At 40.6% G+C, this 24,583-nt stretch overlaps 1 protein-coding gene across 4 annotated transcripts in view; it reads right to left on the reverse strand.

Moving 5' to 3' along the window:
- sfswap (splicing factor SWAP) overlaps nt 1-24,583 on the reverse strand; it is a 44,557-nt gene that overhangs the window by 7,408 nt on the left and 12,566 nt on the right. For 3 of the 4 annotated variants that reach the window (XM_068334517.1, XM_068334515.1, XM_068334518.1), the window contains exons 8-17: nt 22,275-22,533; nt 21,974-22,123; nt 21,709-21,802; nt 15,746-15,806; nt 14,752-14,861; nt 14,501-14,633; nt 9,284-9,480; nt 5,657-6,021; nt 4,375-4,506; nt 3,874-4,014 (exon numbers count right to left, since the gene is read on the reverse strand). In XM_068334517.1, coding sequence (XP_068190618.1) covers nt 3,874-4,014; nt 4,375-4,506; nt 5,657-6,021; nt 9,284-9,480; nt 14,501-14,633; nt 14,752-14,861; nt 15,746-15,806; nt 21,709-21,802; nt 21,974-22,123; nt 22,275-22,533 — 1,642 coding nt within the window. The remainder of the gene's footprint in view (nt 1-3,873; nt 4,015-4,374; nt 4,507-5,656; nt 6,022-9,283; nt 9,481-14,500; nt 14,634-14,751; nt 14,862-15,745; nt 15,807-21,708; nt 21,803-21,973; nt 22,124-22,274; nt 22,534-24,583) is intronic. The other variant, XM_068334516.1, reaches the window with a different exon arrangement.

Consider the following 24,583-nt stretch of genomic DNA (forward strand, 5'->3'; position numbering starts at 1 on the left):
AATCGATCCCCGACGGCGCTCTGCATCTGCCGGACTTCCAACTTCACAGAGCGGACCGCGTCAAGGAGCGGTCGGGGAAAACCAAGGGTGGTGGAATATGTTTCTACATCAACGAAGGTTGGTGTAAGGATGTCACAGTGCTCAGCAGGTTCTGTGGACCGAACATTGAGACATTCTGCATCAACTGCAAGCCCTTTTATTCCCCGCGGGAGTTCTCCTCTTTCGTGTTCGTCGGTGTTTACATTCCACCGCAAGCTAATGTGGATGTCGCACTCCATACATTAGCGGAACACATCACGGACATTGAAAGGAAACACCCAGACTCATTTTTAATCATCCTGGGGGACTTCAACAGAGCGAAACTAAACAACGAGCTCCCTAAATACAGGCAGCATGTGACCTGTCCGACGAGGGACAACAACACGCTGGATCACTGCTACACGGTAACTAGGGACGCTTATCGCTCGGTCCCCCGCGCAGCTTTGGGAAACTCCGATCACTGCCTCGTCCACCTCATCCCAGCCTACAGGCAGAGACTGAGAACATCTCGGCCTGTGGTGAAAACGGTGAAGAAATGGACCAACGAGGCAAAGCAGGAACTGCAGGAATGTTTTGACTGCACCGACTGGAGTGTTTTTGAAGCTGCTACGGACAACCTGGATGATTACACGGACACTGTGACAGCCTACATTAGCTTCTGTGAGGACCTGTGTGTGCCAACCAAGACCTTCCGCACATACAGCAACAACAAGCCATGGTTCACAGCCAAGCTGAGACAACTGCGCTTGGCTAAGGAGGAGGCCTAAAGATCTGGGGATAGGGCTCTGTACCGGCAGACCAGGAACACACTGACTAAGGAGATCAGAGTAGCTAAGAGGAGTTACTCTGATAAGCTGAGAGGAAACCTTTCAGCCACCAACCCCTCGTCGGTGTGGAGAGGTCTGCAGACGCCCGTCCCCCCCTGCTGAGGCCAACAAGAACCTGGCTGACAACCTCAACAGATTCTATTGTAGGTTCGAAAAGGCCTTCACACCCACCACCCCCATTCCACTACCTGCAGCCCATATCACACCGCCATTCACACCTCCACTCCCCTCAACAAACACTGTCTGCACCCCACCCCCTTCAAACCCCCTGCCTGCCCCACCTCCAACCCCCCTCCCCTCCACAATCCCATCCCCTTCACACCCCCAGCCCACACCACCCCCAACCCCCCTCAGTGTGACCGTCCAGGAGGTGAGTCAGCAGTTCCACAGACAAAAGATCAGGAAGGCGCCAGGCCCTGATGGTGTCTCCCCCTCCTGCCTCAAGGTCTGTGCGGACCAGCTGGCTCCAGTCTTCACACAGATCTTCAACAGATCCCTCCAACTGTGTGAGGTACCCTCCTGCTTCAAGCGCTCCACCATCATCCCGGTCCCCAAGAAACCCTCCACCACAGGACTAAATGACTTCCGGCCTGTCGCTCTGACATCTGTGGTCATGAAGTCCCTTGAACGCCTCGTGTTGAGCCACCTGAAGGACATCACAGGACCCCTGCTGGACCCCCTGCAGTTTGCCTATCGGGCAAACAGGTCAGTGGATGATGCAGTCAACATGGGACTGCATTTCATCCTGGATCATCTCGACCACCCAGGGACATATGCACGGATCCTGTTCGTTGACTTCAGCTCGGCGTTCAACACCATCATCCCTGAGCTGCTCTCCTCCAAACTTCACCAGCTCACAGTCCCCTCTGTCATGTGTCAGTGGATCACCAGCTTCCTGACAGACAGGACACAGCAGGTGAGGCTGGGGGCGATCACCTCAGACACTCAGACAGTCAGCACCGGTGCCCCCCAGGGTTGCGTCCTCTCTCCGCTGCTCTTCTCCATCTACACCAACGACTGCACATCCACGCACCCAGCCGTCAAACTCCTGAAGTTTGCAGATGACACAACTGTCATTGGACTCATCCAGGACGGGGATGAGTCTGCATACCGACAGGAGGTGAGACAGCTGGTGGACTGGTGTAGTCGCAACAGCCTGGAGCTGAACACGCTCAAGACTGTAGAGATGACAGTGGACTTTAGGAAGTCACCCTCCCCTCTGCTCCCCCTCACCATCGCAACAGCCCTGTGGACTCTGTGGAGAGCTTCAAGTTCCTGGGGACTACTGTTTCCAGGGACCTGAAGTGGTCTCTCCACATCAGCTGCATCCTCAAGAAGGCCCAGCAGAGGATGTACTTTCTCAGGCAGCTAAGGAAGCACGGTCTGCCACAGGAGCTGTTGGTCCTGTTCTACACGGCAGTCATTGAATCGGTTCTGTGTTCCTCCATCACAGTCTGGTTCGGCGCTGCCACCCAAAGGGACAGGACACGACTACAAAGGACAATCAGGTCTGCTGAGAAGATCACTGGGACCTCCCTGCCCTCCCTCCAAAAGCTGTACTCCTCAAGAATTAGGAGTCGGGCAGGGAAGATCATCTCAGACCCAACACACCCTGGACACCGTCTATTTAAAAGGCTACCCTCTGGGAGGCGCTACAGAGCCCTCCTCTCAGAAACAACCAGACTTAAAAACAGTTTCTTCCCCGAAGCCATAAGACACTTCAACAATAAATGTTAACTATTTGTCTCCAAATCCCTGCAACATGCACTCAGCACCTGTACATCGTGCCCCCCCCCCACCTACTGCATTTTGCATCCTACATTTTGTATTTAGTATAGTTATTTATAATATTTAAGTATTTAGAATAGTTAAGTTATGAATGAACAGTTTGAGACACCACCTGCCGGAAACAAATTCCTCGTCTGCTTTTTACAAACGATGGCCAATAAAGCTGATTCTGATTCTGATTCTGTGTACCTTTGCATCAGCCACCTGTAAGAGAGCCTGGCTATACTTCTGCTTTATCACTACTGTATTCCACACTCACTGAAGAAAAATGAAAAATTGGAAAATGAGTCAACGTTTGACATGTTTGTTTCATTTTTAGCTGCATCAATTTAATGTAATGACTCCCTGTATTACCACAGCACACAGGCCATACATTAGGTTTGAAAACAGACAAGTAGGGAAACGTGGACACTAATTTAGCAGTGTGATGTCAAGTTCATGTAGGTTAACATTTTTACCTCTGACATCCAAAGGTTAATGGAAATATTGCGTGTGGAAATATTTTAAACACCAAACTTGGCTCTGTGCCACAATATTAATGCCTCAAAGGCTCTGCTTCATTTTTTTTTTTTCACATTGTACTGCAATCCCATGAACATCCCTTTGACAAGTGGAAATATACAAAGCATTGCAGGCCTGCAGGACATAGTTAAGGTTGTCAAAACTATGATAGGACAATCTGGTGAAAGGTTTTCAAAAGTCTCCATGAAGTGTCGGTTGTGCTTTCCAAAGAGCAAGATGACATAATTTAAACATCATCGTTGGTTTGGTTTTTGACAAGGTGTTTCAGCAAAGTTTTGACACTATAATAAACAGTTCCCGAGGTCTTAAACTTTTTGATTTATGTGTGTTTTTGTGATTATGTTTATGCCATGAAAAAAAAGACACTACAGGTGCCCAGAGGCACCAATCTATTGTCTAGTTTTTGTAAAATTTTAAGATATAATAATAACAATTATAATAATAACCTTTATTTTTGTAGAACATTTCCTACAAGAATGGCAGCCCAAGTGCTTTACCTCATAAATAACACCCACAAAGTGCTCAAAACAAGACAAAAGGAAAACGTGTGCAAAAACAGATCCGCTGAAAGAAAAGAAGAGTGAATTTCATGAATCTCATCAGTGATCTTTAGTTGTTTTTGTGGAAAGACTTTCAGTTAAACCTGAAAAATAATTACATGCTTGGCTGAGAGATTGACAGGTTTGTAGAGGGTTACCTTGAGTGGGCCAGGCTGGAAGCAGGGCTAGCTGATGGTGACAAAACTCTAAAGGGTGAGGAATATGGGGAGAAAGAGGACCCAGCAGTTTGCATCTGTCCTGAGGATGACAAGGAACTCCTCCTTTTTTCATGAGGGGACCTGAGAGACAAAAGCAAGAGAACTGCAGGAGCTGAAACATTTCACATTCAGCCAGTAACATCTCGGAATACACAATCTATCAAGTGGCTGATGCTTTCTGAAGGTGGTGCTCGTGTGCTTAGCAAAGCCCTGCTTGAGATTCAAGCAAGCAGAAGCTATCAAGCAGTTTCCATCAGTGGTTGTCAGGAGGTTTAGTTTCTTGGCCTTGAAGACACATCTAAAATATTGCTAAATGTAATAGATACACAAATGTGATTTTTCTCACACAGTCTTTTCTGTATTCAAATAAGAATAGGTATATCTGAAGACGTATGATACCTCTTCGCAACGCAAATCCATGACACTTGCTGTTAGGTTTACCTGGATCTCGAATGTCCCCTGGGAAGGCTAGAGCTGCCGCTTGGATAATGTCGCTCCCGCTCTCTCTCCTCACGCCTCCTTTCTGATGAGGAGCCCCTCCTATCCCTCCTCCCTGGAGAGTGTGATCGGGATCTATCCAGACAGGAGGACAAAGAAAGCGTAAGATGGACAAGCCAATAAATTATAAAAGTCTAAGCTTATTAGATGAGGGAAAGAGAGAGGGGACCAAAATGAGACGCAAGTGCCAAACCAATTCTGGGTTGGTAGAATGCATGACAATCAATCACGATGATTTCCCAAGGAGCTAAGAAAAATTGAAGGTTTGAGAAAACTTTGTACCAATTCAATTAGAATATCTGAAGACCTCAATGTAGACAATTACATTAAAAAGTAGTTTAAAAAGAAGGTGGAAGAAAACCAAAACGAATAATAACATTCTATCCATCCAGCTGGACTAATGAGGGACTGGAGTGAAAAAACAAAACTGTGATTAATTTTGTTAACTTTGGTTCAATGCAAGAGGAGCACAAAAAGCAGCACAATCAGCGATTCGTAAATTTCCCTTTCATATCCGTCATTTCTTTCTTTGTCTGTTTCTTGTTCTGTTTATATTCTTCCTTTTACCCCATTCAATAGTTAAATTAATTCCCCATTTCTTCCGCAGCTGCAAAAAATAAAGGGGAAAGGATATATTATCTTCCATTAATATTTTTGTTCATACGGGTCCAGTTAAGGTTCAGCTGAAGTGAAATGTAAAAGAAACAGTAATAAATCATTAAATCTGTTATTATAATTTTCTCATACTTTTGATATCAGAAGTAGCAATCATATCTCCCCCATCTTCAACCAGGGAGACAATGATTAAAGTAATAATGGAAATGTAAAAAGAAACACAAATTACGTCAAGTTTGTGAGTCTGTGGTGCGTAAGCCTCCATAATAACAAAACTTAAATGACAGACTTTGATATTTACTGACCGTATTGGTGACATTTCACCTACACACTTGACTGAGCCAAAAGAACATTGAATATGACCATAAATAGTGACGGACACAGTGCGATAAAGACAGAAAGGTAATTTTTCCCAGTAAAATTTTAAGTTCATTTAAAACTGTTACAGTGTAAGAAACTATATGTAAATCAAACGCTGCAGTGCATTACAAATCATTGTGTAATCCAATTACAGCACCAAGATTAAATTAAATTGCTGGATGCTAAGGGATTAGAAGCCACACCACTGAGAGCTCTGAGCTAGTAAACAGTCACACACGACGAGTCTTACCGAGTCCTACGAGCTCTCCTGTAGGCAGTAGGAAGTGAGTGTCTGCTGTTTGACTTTGGCTTCGACCTTGACCTTGATCTTGACCGCCTCTTGTGTTTCTTCTTCTTTTTGTCCTTGTCTCTACCTTTGTTTCTGTCTCTATCTCTGTCTCTTTCCCTGTCCCTCTCTCTGTCTCTATCTTTATCCCGGTCTCTGTTCCTAGCTCCTCCTCTGGAGGTGGTGTACGAGGATGAGGAGGACGGGGCCTCCCTGCTGTGACGGGCTCCTTGATTCACCACAGTGGGTCTTTGTTCCTGAGGACGAGCAGGTGTCGTAGTGTTCAGCTGAGGCACAGAGTTAGACAGAATAGAGAGGGCCTCTTGCATCTAGAGCCACACCACAGAAAAGAGAGAACAAAGATATCAACGACGACATTGGTTTGCACGAGTGGAGATTCTGTTTTTTACTAGTTTGTAGACAAAAGCAGAAACATATGCACAGACTTTCAAACTTTCGATTTTGACATCATGACTTTAAATGAAATCTCAAATGTGTGATATAACTCCACATCTGGCTACAAGCAGTGTGGGACTGATTGTGCATCAAGATTTTTTTTATGCAATATTTTGTGAAACATTCCTTTCAGTGTGATAGAACAACAAAGAGAAAAACTATTTTCTTAATAAAAGCGCCGTAAATAGTCACACAATGCATGATTTGAGAACATGTAATGGATCGTAAGCAAGCTCGAGACGAGAGAAAAAAATTCCTCACTCAGTTGATTAAATTTGGTGGGTTAAATAACACAGTGAAGCCCTCTGGCAATGCAAAGAGGGGCGACTGCCAGCTGAAAAGTTCCTCTAATGACTTGGGCCTGTCTGCTTGCGTTAAACTGGCCTGGAGCTGGAGAAACACTAAAAAATGGTTTCAGACCATCAATGGATTAAACATGATAATAAATCTACCTAGGTAGAGCCTCGGATCTCTCCTGGGGGTCAGTTGTTCCGCATATATATTAATTTACATTATATGCTATTATAAATACAACTTGGAGTTATCAAATGGCATTCTTTATATGCTGACATTAACATAAGTGATATAGCTGTCCAAAATGATGAATAATGAACAGGGAAGATCAAAAGGAAATTAGTGCGTGGTGTGAAGTTCTTTCTGTTTAAGTTTGTAAGAAATAGGTGGAGCATAAATAGAGAGAGAGGGAAGGGAAGAACGATAATGGAAGGAGACAGCTGATGAGAAGGCAGCACAGGTAGGACAAAAATAAGTGCCCATGAGGGAAGACAATCAATAGGTATCTGAAAACAGGCAGGGGAGTGGAGAGAGGAAGAATATTTATTACACCTTTGTTTGCAGACTATCTGGTGTCTGGAGATAATGAAATGATAAAGGCCAGCTTTGGCTTAAAATTAGGAACGACAAATAGGATGCTTATTCCTATACCAGGCCAAGAAAATGTCTGTCCTCTTTCACCTGCACTGGCAAGATACAGATGTTGGGGCAAAAGGAGAGTAAAAAGTTGGAGGAGAAAAAAAAAGAGACAGGACTCTGAGAAACGAAAAAAGAAAAAAGGAGACTGTATCCTCTCAAACAGTATATTGATTAGCGGGAAGCCCTGTTGGAGTTTCAATTGTTGTGATTGTCCTGAAACAATTTCATGAACAATCAAATTTGTGAAGGAAAAATGATTACATGTCCATGTGAGTCTCACAGGCAACTAAGCGCCGGAGTCGCTTTCACATAAATGTCAGAGCACTGGATTGTCTGCATTTATAGATGAGGAGCTTATGATAGCAGACAAATCATTCAACCTGATGAAGTTACAGATACAAAAGTCTGGACCACAGGCCAGACCACATTTCTTACTCACATGCTACTAAAACACTGACAAGTTACTTAGAACACCAAAAAAGGAATATGTTAAAGACAATCTGCCTCCCTGCAAGTGGTGAAAACACATTCCCAATCATGGACTTATCATAGACAATCATAAACGTGATTTTTATTTTTCGGTGTAATTTTTTTTTTTGAAAACCAGAGTATAAGTGAGAACGACTTAACTCGAAATGACCTTTACCTATATTTCATTTTATTTTGTGGTTGTTTTTTTTAATGTCCTGTAGTTGTTTCTGGTACGTCTTAGGGAACAGTACCTTCGTATTTAGAGTAGAAATGACATTTAAATGACCTAAAATGGTAATTATAGATTGAAACTTAAAAATGAAGACTTACAAACAACCTCTCAGAACTAATTGTGTTAGTAGGTTGAGGACTACCTGTATTGGTAAAAGGGTGTTGAGGATGGAGCTAGGCAAGAGGGAAAGAAGAAGACCAAAGAGAGGGTGAATCGTTGTGGTGAGGGAAGACATGAGGGCAGTTGGTGTTAGAGAGGAGGATGGAAAAGATAAGCTGACATGGAATAGGAGGACACGCTGTGGCGAACCCTAACGAGAAAAGGAGCGCTCTGACGGTCACTGTAGAAGTCGCACAACATCTGGACATGAGCCACAGAGCTGGTGCAATAATGACAGGAGTCCACCCACCACCACCTGGCCCAACAGGCAGCAAGCCAGGTTACCACCAATCAGTCGGGCTGACACGAGAAGCTGACATCCACCATCCATCAAATGAACAGGGGATCTACACATCAAATGACCATGGCTGTGTCTTATTTACACTATAAAGTATTCTCAGGGGATTTTCAAAACCAACATTATTGTAGCACTCCTATTGAACTTTGAAGATTAACCATTGTGTATTTGAAACTACAAAGGTGGCTCCTCAGTGGAAACCTAAATGTAGCAGCTGAACAGCATTGATATCAGTGCATTAAAATGCAAAAACATGACAGAACATGTGCACATTCAAAACCAAGGTGCTTTTCGTTTCTTTACTCTCATTGTGTGGGGAGCAATATCACAACCTTAGAGCTTCCAACTAGAACATGTTAACATTATCCAGAGCCCATACGGAGCCAAAGGTTTGCACTGATAGCAACACTACCAGTCTGACACCACCACATCTGAAACCAATTTATAGCAACATAGCAGTGATTTCAGTCAGCTGAGCTGGTAGGAGGAGGATGGGAAATTTGGGCAGTGGAATGGATAATTACTGAAATATATTGCAGATATTAAAATACAGTATTATCTTAGCATTTCCTAACTCTTCTTTGTGAAGTTTGAAATATACAGTAAATAATGACCTGCATCTCTACGCTGATGAAAAAATTGTTTCAGATAAAGGAGATGGCTTGTTTAAAAGTGAAATTATGAGCCAGGAAAACATGCTAGGCGTCAAAAGCCAGCAGAAATCTGGCACTAAATTTAGGGTGTTCACATTTATCCAAGTATAGGTTTTGATAATTTGATAAATGCAGGAGGCTCCATTATTCAATTTTAAGGACCAAAATGTGCCTCTTTATTTAGATTGCTAAATATATTGCTGATGTAATTCTGTTGCACTTGTGTGACTACGTTACCAAAAAGATGCACAAAAAAAAAAAGTTGTAATGTTCAATGTATAAATTGAGTAACTGTAGTACATAAAAGTACGTAGATAAAAGTGAGATTACATCGATCTCCATAATAGGAACGATTCCATGATTTGCAACTGTATTAACCATTAATGTACCTCAAGCTGCATAGATGAGTCTAGCTCAGCTTTCTTGGCCTCGGGCTCTCCAGCAAAAGGGCTGCGGAGGGTCTGAAGGAAGAGCGCTGCCTTCCTCTTCCTCTCCGCCTGTAGCTGTTTCTCCTTGGACTCCTTAGATGCCTGGGCCAGCTTCTCTCGAGCTGCAGCTGCTAGACGATCTTCAAGTTTCTGCTTGGCTAAAGGGAGGAGGACAAGAGGGTAAAAACAGAGGCGGTTGGAGGAGAATGAAAACACTGAACTCACAGTCAATTTTTATTTACATTTTCTTTTTTTTACCACAGCCAGATACAGTTTACCTTGACAAAATTCCTGTGAAGGAGGATAAGACGATTGAAATGATAGGAACAGCAGGAATAATGCTCTGAATTTCTTATGGGTTATCTCTTTCTTGACCAGCAGTGAACAAATCTCAGTAAGGCAAAGAATTTTAGGAAAGACAAGTGAGGAAGACATGAGACAGAAGCGCCAGAGATGAAGAGGAGAGAGCAACTTGTGCAAGAAACAAGAAAAAATCTTCAACAGCACACAACAAAGATGCACAACAATTATGGGATGTTGAATGACTTTCCATCGATGCTGTCACCACCATTTGGTCTGGTGTCTGACTACTTCACAATAACGACGTAGAAGTTGTGATTGAGAATCTGGCCTGTTGATGGACAATTTTAAGCAAAGTAAGGTTAGTCTAAAGCAGGAAAAGTGGGAGAATGCATGTGGGTGGAGGAATGGAAACACATCTCTGTAAAATCAGGGGGTGGAAAATAAGCATAGATTTAAGATGAGGAAAGCAGTAATAGGTAGGCGATAGCTGGCACAAAAATTAGATGGGCAAGAACAATTGGTTGATTGAGACAGAAAACAGGACAATGCGGAAAAAAATAGAGAAAAACAAAAAACTTATGCAACTGCTGGAGCTACTAATATCTCCCTATGAAAAACAAATGCCTGACTGCTGAGGCAAATCATATTTGAGTACAGTGTGAACAATAGCCATCTCTACACCAGGAAGCGGCAGAAAACACAGCTCTGACCAGTGAGACAGCTGTGTGTGTGTGTGCGTGTTTGTGTGTATCTAAAACAAATACACACACACACACACACACATATACATGTGTATTTATAGAAAATTATGTATAGAAATTTAATGGGAAAAGTGCTTTAAATATTTGGTGATCATTGCCTTGAGTCATGCAAAGTGCACTTTTCTTACATTTTTTGCATTATTTTGTAATATATAGTAATCAAAAAAATATCATAAATACATTATTATCGGTATGAATGAAACATTAGATGAAAAGCAAGTGTATCAGTCCTGTTATGCATTCAAATAAAGGTAAAATACAGACACACTCTACTCAGGTGAACACACCAAACTTGATATAAACAAACACAGGTATGGCACTAGACTTTGCACAGTCCCTGGTAGTAACCGTATACTGTACAGTTTATAAAAAAGGTACCCTTGGATTTTTATTTTGGGTTGAAGAAAGAAAGAAAAATGGCAGCGAGAAAGAGAGCAAAAAGAAAAGAGACAAACATATTTGAAAGACATTAAAAAAAATTTAATCAATAAAAATCTTAAACCTTTTTTGGGCTTGTTGTGAAACAACATTCATGGATTACTGTTTACACTATCGCAAACTTGACATATACAACTGCTTCCTCAGTGCATCCACCAATACAAAGCAGCATGGCATTCATTTGAAGTCTTGCTTCTGGTCGTGCATAGAAACCAAATACTGTGTAGACCCTCCTTTTAGCCCAGGAAATGACATCATAAGAGGAATGACAGTGAATTGAAACAGGAAATCTGAAGGTCAAACATCTAAACAATGAGCTGTATAAAGCTCAATATAAAGCTCCATAAAGCAAAGACGAGCAGCAGATTAAAGTGAAATTTCTCTAAAGGATCATCGCTATGAGAAACACTTTTAATATTCTATCTTCTCTCCATTTCTTTACTTTTACTTTATTCAAGTTATCTGATGGAAATTTCTGGATTCTGTCATATTTCAATATCTACTGTGGAAAAGAAAAATTTTGCATTTTTCTTCTCTACAGGTCTTCTAATCCTGTCATAAAGATGAGAGAGGGAACAGTTTATGTTAAAGTCTAAAAGGTTAGATTTAACTGAATGTTTGTATTACTGGCATTTTAAATAAGTTATGTCTTCACTCCAGCAATGGGAGCAACCAAAGCCGAAAATCATCCATCCATCCATTTTCTTGTAGATGAGACAACTGTAATCATCTGGTTTACAGCTTCTTACCGAAGTTATGGATGATAAATCTGCTGGAACCTGTCTCAGCTGGCTATGGGTGAGAGGTGGGGTACACCCCGGATGAGATGCCAGGTAATTACAGTTCGAGCCAAGGTTAAAATCAATTGATTTTATCATTATAGCATCAGAAAATTGAATTTGTATTGGTAATATGAATCAATCAAATCAAACAATCCTTTTCTGACATAATTCCATTTCAAATATTGTGATACTTTGCCATATTGATCTTTATGCCACCCCTAATATCAGAGTAAAATTACAAGACTGATTTAAACTACCCTGATATTTCAATACATTTCCCACCAATGATTAATACCCAAATTAATATGGGAAATGTTTGCAATGACATGAAATGAATCATGCATTTATCACTGGAAACCTTATTTAGTGTGTCCTGCTGTTTTCCAGCCCATCAGTATATATTAGTGTTATTCAGCCTGCCTCTGATTCCCCTGCTATCTGATCAAATTAGGTCTGTGACTGACAGCCACTTTACTACACAGTGGAGCAAATTCAGTTATTTATTTAAAAGGCTTTTCAGCTTTTTTTTCTTGCCGTCTGTCAGCCAAGAAAAAAATGTTACACAGTAAGACCGCTCCACTGAACTTTAAAGGGACCAGCCAAGTACCCCTGATGCTAAAAAAAAAAGCACAATTGTCTTAACTGTCCATCTGTCCATTTTCTTCACTTTATTTTGCAGCTGTCTTTGTGGTAAAATGGAAATTAATAGACTTTATCTCTGCCCTTTGAGATCCCATCAAATGTTGAAATCAGCATCTTTTAAGACCTGATCAACCTACAATAAAAGCTGAAAAGAAGTGTGGGCGTCCAGCATGTAACTGTTTCAGAATATAATACCAAGTATTGCAGGAAATGTTTTCTCGAGCGCAAGCATTTTCAACATCCCTCCATCCATTTTCTTGTAGACGAGACAACCATAATCGTGTCGTTACTAACAACATTATTTGCTATTTCTGTAATAATTAAAATATAGAAAGTGCCCAATTTGTGCCGGTCCCAAGCCTGGATAAATACAGAGGGTTGTGTCAGGAAGGGGTATTCGACAAAACTTTTGCCAAATCAAACATGCGAATCAAAGCTATAACTTCCATACCAGCACCTACAGGGTGCTGGTGGAAATTGGAGGAAGGAGAGGAGGAAAGTGTGTTCGTAGGAAGAGAGAGAATAGGAACGCCAAGAGTATAGGACTGAGAGTAGGGACGTTGAATGTTGGAAGTATGACAGGAAAAGGTAGAGAGTTGGTTAACATGATGCAGAGGAGGAAGGTAGACATACTGTGTGTCCAGGAGACCAGGTGGAAAGGTACCAAGGTTAGAAGTTTAGGAGCAGGGTTCAAGTTGTTCTATCATGGTGTAGATAGGAAGAGAAATGGAGTAGGAGTTATCTTGAAGGAGGAGTTTGTTAGGAATGTCCTGGAGGTAAAAAGAGTGTCAGATAGAGTGATGAGTTGAAAGCTAGAAATCGGTGTGATGTTCAATGTTGTTAGTGGGTATGCTCCACAGGTAGGATGTGAGCTGGAGGAGAAGGAGAAATTCTGGTTGGACTTTGATGAAGTGATGCAGAGCATACCTAGAAGTGAGAGAGTTGTAATTGGTGCAGACTTAATATGGACATGTTCCTTAATAACACACAAAGGTGCAGCTCTTCCCTTTCTGAGTCACAATAGGAAAATATAATAAAGATTGACAACTTCGTTCCCAGAGAAGACCAGTGGTGGTCACATACACGCATTAAAATATATAAAAGATTTTGCTGCAAGACTAAAATGAGTATTGTTCTCATAAAATGTTGACCCCCTGTTATGGGGTTAAACTATGAGAATACATGCAGACAAAAAAAGTAAGTACTTGGGGTAAACAGTCCAGAGCAATGGAGAGTGTGGAAAAGAGGTGAAGAAGCATGTACAGGCAGGATGGAACGGGTGGAGAAAAGTGTCAGGTGTGATGTATGATAGAAGAGTTTCAGCTAAAATGAAAGGAAAGGTGTACAAAACTGTGGTGAGACCAGCGATGTTGTTTGGTCTAGAGACAGTGTCACTGAGGAAAAGACAGGAGACAGAGCTGGAGGTAGCAGAGCTGAGGATGCTGAGGTTCTCTCTGGGAATGTTCAGGAAGGATAGGATCAGGAATGAGTACATCAGAGCGACAGCACATGTTAGAGGTTTTGGAGATAAAGTCAGGGAGGCCAGACTGAGATGATTTGGACATGTCCAGAGGAGAGATTAGTGAATATATTGGTAGAAGGATGCTGAGTTTTGAACTGCCAGGCAGGAGGCCTAGAGGAAGACCAAAGAGGACGTTTATGGATGTAGTAAAAGAGGACATGAAGGTAGTTGGTGTGAGAGAAGAGGATACAGAACACAGGGTTAGATGGAGGCAATTGATTCGCTGTGGCGACCCCTGATGGGAAAAGCCAAAAGGAGAGTAAGAAGAAGATAGAAAGTGTCCAATTTCTAGTATAGAATATTCTGAAGAACTTGAAAGTGAAGATATTTAAATTTAGTTCCGTACTGCAGGCTACAGCCTGTTGAGGGAATTTAGAGACTCAATGGATGTATTCTTCTCTTTCCCTCTATTTTTTTTCTCCAACACTCACAGAAAGCAACAGCAGGCCAGTAGGTGTGACAAAGACATCTTATAAGGAACCACACTTAAATACTGATGCTGGGACGAATAATTCCTGCCCTCCCACACAAATAACCATGGAGCTGAAAAACAGCGATCTGACATATCCATCATAAGATGCTAATGTGTCATTTACACAGATTAAATGAGGAAGATAGTTATTGAAAAACAAACAAAATATGGAATAAAAGATCCCAAAGAAATGAATTCAGGATTTACATGTTGAATATTGTAATAGGTATATAACAGATAATTTTTTCAGAATGTTACCTTGTTTTGCCTCTAACTCCTCCAAACTGAGGGCGGGTTTCTTTTCTTCCGGCACACTAAGAGGAGGCGGCTCCCCATCAGTCACATCATACCTGCTCATCACAGTTTCAAGCCCCTGCTCCTGCAACAACTTCTAAAAAAACACGCACACAATTACGTTTGATTTTAAGGCACTGGAAATGAAATTGCCAAGGACAAGATTTCTTCACATGCCAAATTGAAATTGAATGAAAAAATAAACTGAACCAGACCTTGTCCTCATCTGAATCATCATCATCGTCCAAACGAACTCTATTCTTCTCCAACGGCAGCATATCGTTTTCTTTTGCCTTGATGGCAAAACAGATGGGGGCAAAAGAGCCTGAAATTGCAGTCGGAGGGAGAAAGGGATTTTTTAATTCAGAAACAACACAAAACATTAACAAGACCAGATATTCGAAAAAAGTAGACAATTGTAGCCTAGGCCTTTTTTGATTGAAAGTATCCTGAATAAATGTAAAAAGTAGAGACTGAAGCAATTCATTCATTCATTCAATCATCATCACGACCCGCTTTTTCCGCTTTCATGGGTCGCGGGGTTGCTGGAGTTTATCCCAGCAGACTAGTGGCATGAGGCTGAAGCGATTAATTCTGGGCACAAACTAAGGCTGGAGGGTTTGGGGAAGTATTAAGGGGGTGGCCAGAGAAACAGCAACGAACATGCAGGCACGCACAGACAGTTGCATAGAAGACAGAAAAACAGCTGAGTCGGAGTGAAATGGCTACAAAGCAACTGCTTGGATCAGATTTCTACTTTACAAATTAAGCACGTCTGCTCGGGCTTACAGAACATATATTGTGCTTCATTCTCAAAAGAAATAACCTTAATATGAGTCCTTGATGTTTATCGTGGAAAGCTGGATAGTTTATTTATGCACTATTACAACTACTTATTAGTTTTCCCTGACCTCTCCTCCCAATGGCTTGTGCATTATTACATATATATACATGTTTATGTTTCCTGCCTGTGGTGGTATGGACACTTCATTCTTCCATCTCTGCAGAGACAATTCTGGTCTCATCACCAGAAGAAATTGTGACCATAAATATAAGTATATTCGCAAGCAGCTGTTCTTACACATTCTCGTACATACACTACAGTAGAGATGTGCAAGAAGCCATAATTACCCAGAGGCTCTGCATCTCATTTACGGATGGATTGAAGTGAGAGTAATATAATATGTTTTTCTCGTGATAATATCCCACCTTTTGTCAGCTTGGAGTCTTTGAGTGATGCATCTGACTGGTCATCATCAGCAGTGTCCGTCTGGATGAACAAACAGAATAGGGACAACAATCTGTGTCAGTATAAATTTATAAACGTAGAAATCTAAACGTGATTGTATTTTTCAAACCTTCAAAATTCAGGGTTTTCCACACTGAGCGTAAACCTGTAGCATTTTCCCAAGAGGCAACTGGTGCTCCACATTAATGCCCAATCCCAACTCCCCCCCTTAGCCTTAGCACTTGCCTCTACCCTTCTGTTTTGTGTGAGCTCGTGTCAGGTAGTGTGTCCCGTTTTCAAGGATGGAGGGGTAGTGGTTATCTAACCCTCCAGAAAGCCTTCCAAACAAAATATTTTTAGATGTAGACTCAAAACTGGGGGGTACATGGTGGTAGAAAATCCCAGAATGCTTTGCAAACATTCATTCTTTCCTTCATTCATTCATTTTCTTACCGCTTCATCCGCTGGAACCTGTCCCGACTGGCTTGGGTGTGAGGCGGGGGAAACTCCAAGCGCGACACCAGTGCACCGTGGAGCCACACAGACGCAGACAAACACACACACTCACACTCATTCCTACGGGCAATTTGGAACGGCAAATTAACCTCAACCGCATGCTTTTGGAGGTGGGAGGAAGCCGGAGAACCCGGAGAGAACCCACGCAGACACAGGGAGAACATGCAAACTCTGCACAGAGCGGGACTCGAACCCTGAACGGCCTTGCTGCGCGGCGACAGCGATACCCACTGCACCACTGTGTAGCACTTTGCGAACAGAAGCATCATAAATGACAGATAGCTACAATTGCAGTGAAAGAAGCGTCAAAATATTTTCATGCTGTTTATGATCTTAAACTTGTCATTTATGGAATTGGGATTGCACCTTTAATTCTGTTGAAAACCTGCACTTCTTCATTCTGTTACAGAATATACAATATGCCTCTGGAGTAAGGAACATATTTACATTAGCAGATAGGACCTACCTGGATGTCTGTATGGCTTTTTTAGTTTGTTAAAAAAAAAAAAAAATACAGTATATATACAGTATATTATATATATATATATATATATATATATATATATATATATATACACACGTATATAATATATATATACACACACACATACATACACACCTCTGAGGTGTGAATGATTCTTTATGGCATATTTTTACTTCACGTGGTGATTACCACTAAGTCCAGAAACAAAATGAGGCTATGTATGTACCTACAACGGTTGACTTGCGTCTTCTTGTATGGTCTTTAACTACTCCTATCAATGAGGCACACAAAGAAAAAAAGACACAAAGGTGGCTCATTTATAAGGTCATAAAACAAATACCACTGCAGTCATACCTGCAACAACACAGTGAGCCACTTTACTTGCTTACTCATAAACAAACTGCAGATAGTATGAAAGGGAAAATGGTGTAGATGCCAACGGCATGTGAAGGAGAGACTAGGGGGTGGGGGGAGCAAGCTTATGAGGAGTACATTTTATAGCATTTGAAGAATGGAGGTAGCTTCCTTTTATTCAGCTGTAACTGAACGGTGCTTTCAACAGTGAAAGCACTTTATTGGGGCTGCAGTAAATGTAGCTTCTAAAAAACTAAGGCCAAAAGCTCACAAGAGAAGAAGCAAATGAAAGCATTCTGTGAAGACCTCAATAGATATTCATGCTCACATACTGTACATATGAATAATACATTTATCTCAATGTCTAACTGTTGCCATACTAAGTACAGTACATGGCATATTAATTCAGCACTCTTAATGGAAACGTGTTTTATAGCATGGCTGCAGAACATGTGCTTGTCAGAGGTCTTGACCTTTGCAAACTGAGACAAAAAGAAATAACAAAAAGCTCTGATTTACCAGATTTAATACTAAACCCTTTTGCTGTAAATGAAATTGCAAATGAGAATTACTTGACCCACATTCAGCCATACATTCACGACCTGCATTTTATCCCTTCCCCTTTGAATTATACTGTTGTGCATCGGATTTCTGCTTTGTTCCCCTTCACAGATTTGATGGAAAATTAATGAATTCCCAGCACGTTTTAAATTGTTGCAAATTCAACAATAAACATTGTTGAATTTATAAAAACCAAATCAATTTACCGCTTAAGACATTCTGTCAGATTACAGCAACATACTGATCCAAAAATAGAGCACCGAGTTAGACTGACACAAGCAGGGATAATCTGACAACAGAAGAATTCAACCGTGGTGTGATCTGACTGCTGCGTTTTTGCGACTTGTCAACTTGCCCCAATAGAATAATCCCATAGGCTTCACATTAATTTCATTTATAGATTTTATATGTACTGTATATAGTTTTTTATTCGTATTTACTCTGAAAGCCAAGGATGGTGCAGGATGTTACAGGATGTTGTTGTCTGTCTATTGTTAGAATGACACAACATTCCCTGGAGTACAGTGGTACTTCAACTTTAACTTGGTTATCAGAGCTGATTGGGAGCATCTGCTTACCTGTTACAATAATTTGATATTTCAAACAAAGATTTCAAGTGTAGTATTGTGTTAATCAACATGTGCAGGACAAAAAGGAAGAAAACCATTTGGATTCTATAGACTTTCTTAAAAGTTCCTTTTCAGATAGCAGCTTTGGCCCCTCCAAAAGATAGATAGATAGATAGATAGATAGATAGATAGATAGATAGATAGATAGATAGATAGATAGATAGATAGATAGATAGATAGATAGATAGATAGATAGATAGATAGATAGATAGATAGATAGATAGATAGATAGATAGATAGATAGATAGATACTTTATTAATCCCGGAGGAAAGAGCCACAATAAAAAGATTTAAAAATATTTTGATGACGGTGCTAAAGCCAAACCAGCCCCACATCCTGCTGCTGTTTGCTTTGACTGATTTTAGCCCCTTTTATTTTTTTCATCAAGAGTAAAACTATAAATAATAGTGCTGAGCAAATGCGGTGATATCTGCATCCCTTACCCACAGAACCAATCACAACACACGACAGGTTTCTTGATAGAAATGGCAAGCAGTTGCTTGTTGGAGCAGTCTGTGCTGTGACATAATGGGCCACAGTCCTTTGCACTCTGACAAGCTAAGTGATTTGATTCATCAGAAAAGAAATTACTCGTTGAAAAATGTTCTGTTGCTTCTAGCTTTTTCTTTTTTCATTTTAATATCAAGCAGAGTCCCCAAATCTAGAATATATTTCTGAATACATCTGCAACAATATAAGTACACGTATAACATGCCTTATCCTCTGTCTACTCGGCTACTTGATACTGTAAACCAAAAGACACACCTATACCAGATGGCTAGATGACAGACAATCTGAGCTCAAGAAACAACTGGAAAAGCAGTAAAGATTGTAGGGTTAAAACACTCCACTAGATCTTTACAGAAGGCTGAAAATGAGCTATGCTGGAAAGATTTTCCTTTGAATAATGTATTTTCAATTCTGTGTAGTATTAAATCACATGGAAAATAAAACATGTGTCCTGTCTCAGATTTCATCTCCTTTGACGGCTTCACTTCACACTCCAACCCAAAAAGTGCTGCACATTATATGTGCATTTAACATTTTAGTGTGCTTTGTGATTAATCAGGTTTAATATTAGACATAAAATAATAACACTGTATTACAATTAAAGAACCTGAACAGTAAACATTCCGACTAAACTGAATCAAAAGTTTTCCCAATATTTTCAGACACATGGAATTGATGGTCTAGAGTTCGAATTAAGGGCTTTAATTAGGAGTGTTGTACCTGCATTTTGACAAACTCTGGCTTGCAATAGGCAACACATCATTGAATTACTACCCCTAGCAAAAAGTATGCAATCACCAGTCTTTGACAAGCACTCAGATAAAAAGCTTGAAAAAATAATGAAGTTTTTCAAAAGTGTAACTTCTTGGGAATTCAGAAACACTAAAAGAAATGAAGAAAAAACATTATGGTGGTCAGTAAATGTTACTTTTATCGAGCAAGTGCAGGGAAATAAATATGGAATCACTCAATTCTGAGGGAAAAAAAATGGAATCACTCCATTTTGAGTAGAAAATAAGGAAACACCCAGTCAATGTCCTTTCCTTAATTGGGCACCTGACTCAGATTAGATCTGCTTGTTAGTCAGCAGTTAAAAACAGTGCAGTTATCACACCTTGGAGGGCTGCTGGACCAAGTAGATTGGCAAGAATCATGGCTCCAACAAGAGAGATGTCTCTTGAGACCAAAGACAGGATTATCAAACTTCTTGAAGAAAGTATGGTTGCCAAAGATGTAGGCTGTTCACAGTCAGCTGTATCGAAGATCTGGACCAAGTACAAACAGCATGGGAAGGTTGTTAAAGTCAAGCATACTGGCAGACCAAGGAAGACATCTAAGCGTCAAGACAAACAACTAAAGGCCATATATCTTGAAAACAGAAAATGCACAACAAGACAAATGAAGAAGAAATGGGAGGAAGCTGGAGTCAATGTATGTGACAGAACTGTGCAAAATTGCATAAAGGAAATGGGATTTTCATAGAGGAAAGCTAAAAGGAAACCATCACTGATGCTCAAACAGAAAAGAACAAGAATACAATGGGCTAAGGTGAGGAAATCATGGACTGTGGATGACTGGATGAAGGTTATCTTCAGTGATGAGTCACGAATCTGCGTTGGACAAGGTGAAGATGCTGGAACTTTTGTTTGGCGCCGTTCCAGTGAGATTTACAAAGAGGACCACCTAAAGAAAACATCAAAATTCCCACAGTCCTTGATGATATGGGGTTGCATGTCAGGCAAAGGCACTGGGAAGACGCTGTGGATAAATTTTCATTAAATGCACGAGTTTACATTGACACTTTTGACAGCTTTCTTATCGCTTCAATTGAAAAAATGTTTGGGGATGATGAAATCATTTTCCAAGATGACAACGCATCATGCCACAGAGCAAAACTGTGAAAACATTCTTTGGAGAAAAACGCATCCAGTCAGTGTCATGGCCTGCAAATAGCCCAGATTTCAACCCAATTGAAAACTTGTGGTGGAATTTAAAAAAATGGTCCACAGCAAGGCTCCGACCGGCAAGAATGATCTGGCAACTGCAATCAAAGACAGTTGGCACCAGACTGATGAACAATACTGTTTGTCACTCATCAAGCCCATGCCTCAGAGACTGCACGCTGTCATAAAAGCCAGAGGTGGTGGAACTAAATACTAGTGATGTGTTTTGTTATTTCTTTGTCTGTTTTTCATGATTCCATATTTTTTTCTTCAGAATTGAGTGATTCCATATTTATTTCCCTGCACTTGCTCTATAAAAGTAACATTTACTGACCACCACAATGTTATTTCTTCTTTTCTTTTAGTGTTTCTGAAAGCCAAGGAGTTGCATTTTTGTAAAACTTAACTATTTTTTCACTCTTTTTATCTGAGTTTGTTCTACATAATAAAATGTCTGAGTGAGTGCTCGTCCAAGACTGGTGATTCCATACTTTTTGCTAGGGGTAGTAATCAAGATAACATAATTGTAGCATTGTATGCTCTAACATACTACCAGGAAAAGGTGTTTCATTTCAAGTTATTTCAAGGTTGGGTGGAAGCGGATTGAACACTATGACAACCTTTTCATGTGTTTAAACTTCAGCCGTGAATGCTGTTCAACAGGATTACATGCAGGTGTGAAGTTGGTTTCTGACAGGTGGAAAATGGGAGAACAGTTTCCTCTACATTTAAAGGTCACTTGATAAATTATTAATAGGGATGTAGATCAAATTCAGAATATATATTTATAAACGTTGATGAAGTGGATGAAAAAAAAAATTGAATGCAATGTCCTGCTGTCAGTTAATTCACTCTTTTTTGCTTTCGCATGTCAAAAAGAATGCATACACTATCATATATTATTTGTTTTTCAAAGTTTTATAATTGTTTATAAAGATGACTGTACCTCTGGTAGATATCGCCCTTCCTTCTGCATGAAGTAATTCTTCTTAAATTCATAATAGGTATTGTACTGATGCCAAGACTGGAGAAAGTCAAACCTACAATTGACAGAGGGAAGAACACATAGTATAAAAGATGAGGAATGAGCTCTCATACAAGATGAGGTAATGAAGAGATCCAACAGTAGAAGGAAGGGAAGTCATTGATAAGAGGTCTTAAAACCAAGACCTGAACGAGGTAGCACATTTATTTCTGGAAAAGATACTTACCGTGGATCGTTCTTGGCACGAACACTGGTCTCGAACTTCAAGCCATTCCTTGCAACATACTCCGCCAGCTTGTCTATGACTTGCTGGATGTCAGGTGGGGGGGGGATAATGGCTGGTGTTTGCGTGGAAACTTGAGCTTCCGGTTTTGAACTATTTTCAAAGAAAATGGAAGAGACATGCTTCACCCGTTAAGATAGATATAAAGATAGGTCTTTGTGACTTTTGGTAAATCTAATACAAATGACAAGAAAAATAATATTATAAGGAACAGGAAAAATCAGGGATGTCCATTATCTCTGACCTGGTTTCTGGTAAAACAGCAGGAGCAGCAGAGCTGGAGATCTGAGGGGGGGCCGTAGCTCCTACAGCCACAGGTTGAGTTTCAGGAGTGAGGGTGGCTCCTACATTAGGCAATGACCCAGAAGACGTTGGGGGAGCAATGACATCTGATGGCATACTGTTACAGTAGGCGCTGGAATCTATTCCAGGTGGAGGCGGAGCCAAGCAGAATGTTCCATCAGGAAGCATGTAGTACCCATAGTACATTGCTGCTGCATTGGCTGTAAAGGCCAGGAAAGGAAAATTAGTTCATGAAGAAAAGAAAAATTTTGATTTCCTGTAAAATTATGGTAAGATTATAACAGCTGAAGAACGATTTAACATTTGTTTGAGAATCTTTTCATGCAACCTTTCCATTGATTTTGGCCAAGAACAAAACTAAATGTCAAGGAAAAGTCATCCTGCCCCAGAACTGAAAATCAAAAAACTGAAAAACATCATTAAGTGTAATTATAAATATGAACTATAAGTGAAGTGTGAGCAATATTGAGGTAATTACAGGTGGCTGTAAAAGCCCGATTTTCACTGTTAGAAATGTGAAAGCAGCTTTTCCCAATTATCCAAAGCTGTGTGGTTGCTGCATTCAGACCTAGGGAGTCACTTGTGCTCATTATGCAGCTGTTATGGATTGTTTGTTACTATAGTTTGCTTAGTGTTGACGTTGCTGTACATACTGTGCTGTCATTGTATGTCACGTTTAAATTCTCCTAGGCCCGTATCTCCCAACAGATTTAAAATTCACCACAGACGACTGCACAGGGACAAGCGCTCAAGAGGATAATGCCTGGTGGCAATGTACTGTGTAACATTTAAAGGGAAAGAGACACTGACTTTCTGTTCACAGGTAATGTGCAGCTAGTGAGGCAGTGACGGGAAGCTCTCTGATATGTGTTTCTGAGGCAGGAGTGTCACTGTGTGAGTGTGCCCCGTTGTTTGGAAGGGGATCATTATCAAGAGAATGAATGTAGTCCAGGGGTTCCTCAGTCATCAAAAGTACAAGTGTGGATCTCTCAGCTCAAACTGGGGGCTTACATAAAAATGAGCTATTGATGAGATCAATGATTCTCAATATTTAAATGCAAATGAGTCCTCATAGGCTCCTATATAAGGACACGGCCAATCTCTGCTTCGGGTGTGTCCACTTTATTATATTATTATATAAATTTCACAGGCTGAAGAAGTCTCAAACAGTGGACTCTCCCTCAACAGCGGTTGTACAAGTTTTGAAATGTGTTGAAATCTAACACGGCGTGTTAAGTCATCGTTGGTTTTCAAAGTAATGGTCTTTATTCCTCTGGAAAGTAATACTAGCATTAACATCATCACTGATGTGCTTAAACAAAGTGCAGGCATTTAATTTAATTTCCACCACAAAAATAAGTTCAATTGTGCAGAACCCATTTAATACGTCGATTATGCCGTAATTAATTTAAATCAACAGAAGATAAATCAATACATGACCGGAGAGGAAAAGCGTCACCCCTTTTTATGTCTATAATACAAAAAGGTTTTATTGAAACGAGAAAAGAAATGAGTTTGTGTGTGGGGTGGGTGCGCAATACGGTAACAAGGATAAAAATAAACGTCTGTGTCAAAGTGGACACGGTGTGATTTTGCACATTAATCACTGAGCTGCCTGATTTCAGGGACACATCCAGTTTTAACTAGTCTGGAAAATGAAGACCTAAGTAGGAGCTTTTATTTATCAAGTTGATGCATGTCACAGCTGAGATAAAGACTTACGATGTGCAAGAGGAACAAAATGGAAATTGAGTTCAATGGTGGGTCAAGCAGGTGTTGGCGTGGTGTTGTTCTGATTGTTAGGTCTTTAGCATATTCATTACATCCACAGGGAGGGAGGCAATGATGTACAAAAGTATGTATAATCAAGAAACATGTTTTCCACACCTTATAAACATCATTAGTGGCAAAATAATGTTTAAAAGACAAGAAAAGCCCCAGCATCACTACAAATACATGTAAATTAACAGCTTCTGTTTTGAGCAACCATGCATAGCAATGATATTAGGCAACTAGGTCAGCCACAATCAGTTTAATAACATCAACAACCACGGCTCTGCAGCAAAGATCAGGTCAAAAGACACAACAATCTAAGGGAAGAATAACCTGCAGCAATGGACAAATAATCTCAGTGGTCAGAAGAGGGAAACGACTGTGCCTTTGTGCAAGCAGCTCATCCAAGGACGGAGGAACTCAGACAAAACATGGAGAAATTACTTAAGCAGCAATGAGAAGGAGTGGGTGTAGGCC

Source organism: Antennarius striatus, chromosome 15, assembly GCF_040054535.1.
Source record: "Antennarius striatus isolate MH-2024 chromosome 15, ASM4005453v1, whole genome shotgun sequence".
Taxonomy (NCBI): Eukaryota; Metazoa; Chordata; class Actinopteri; order Lophiiformes; family Antennariidae; genus Antennarius; species Antennarius striatus.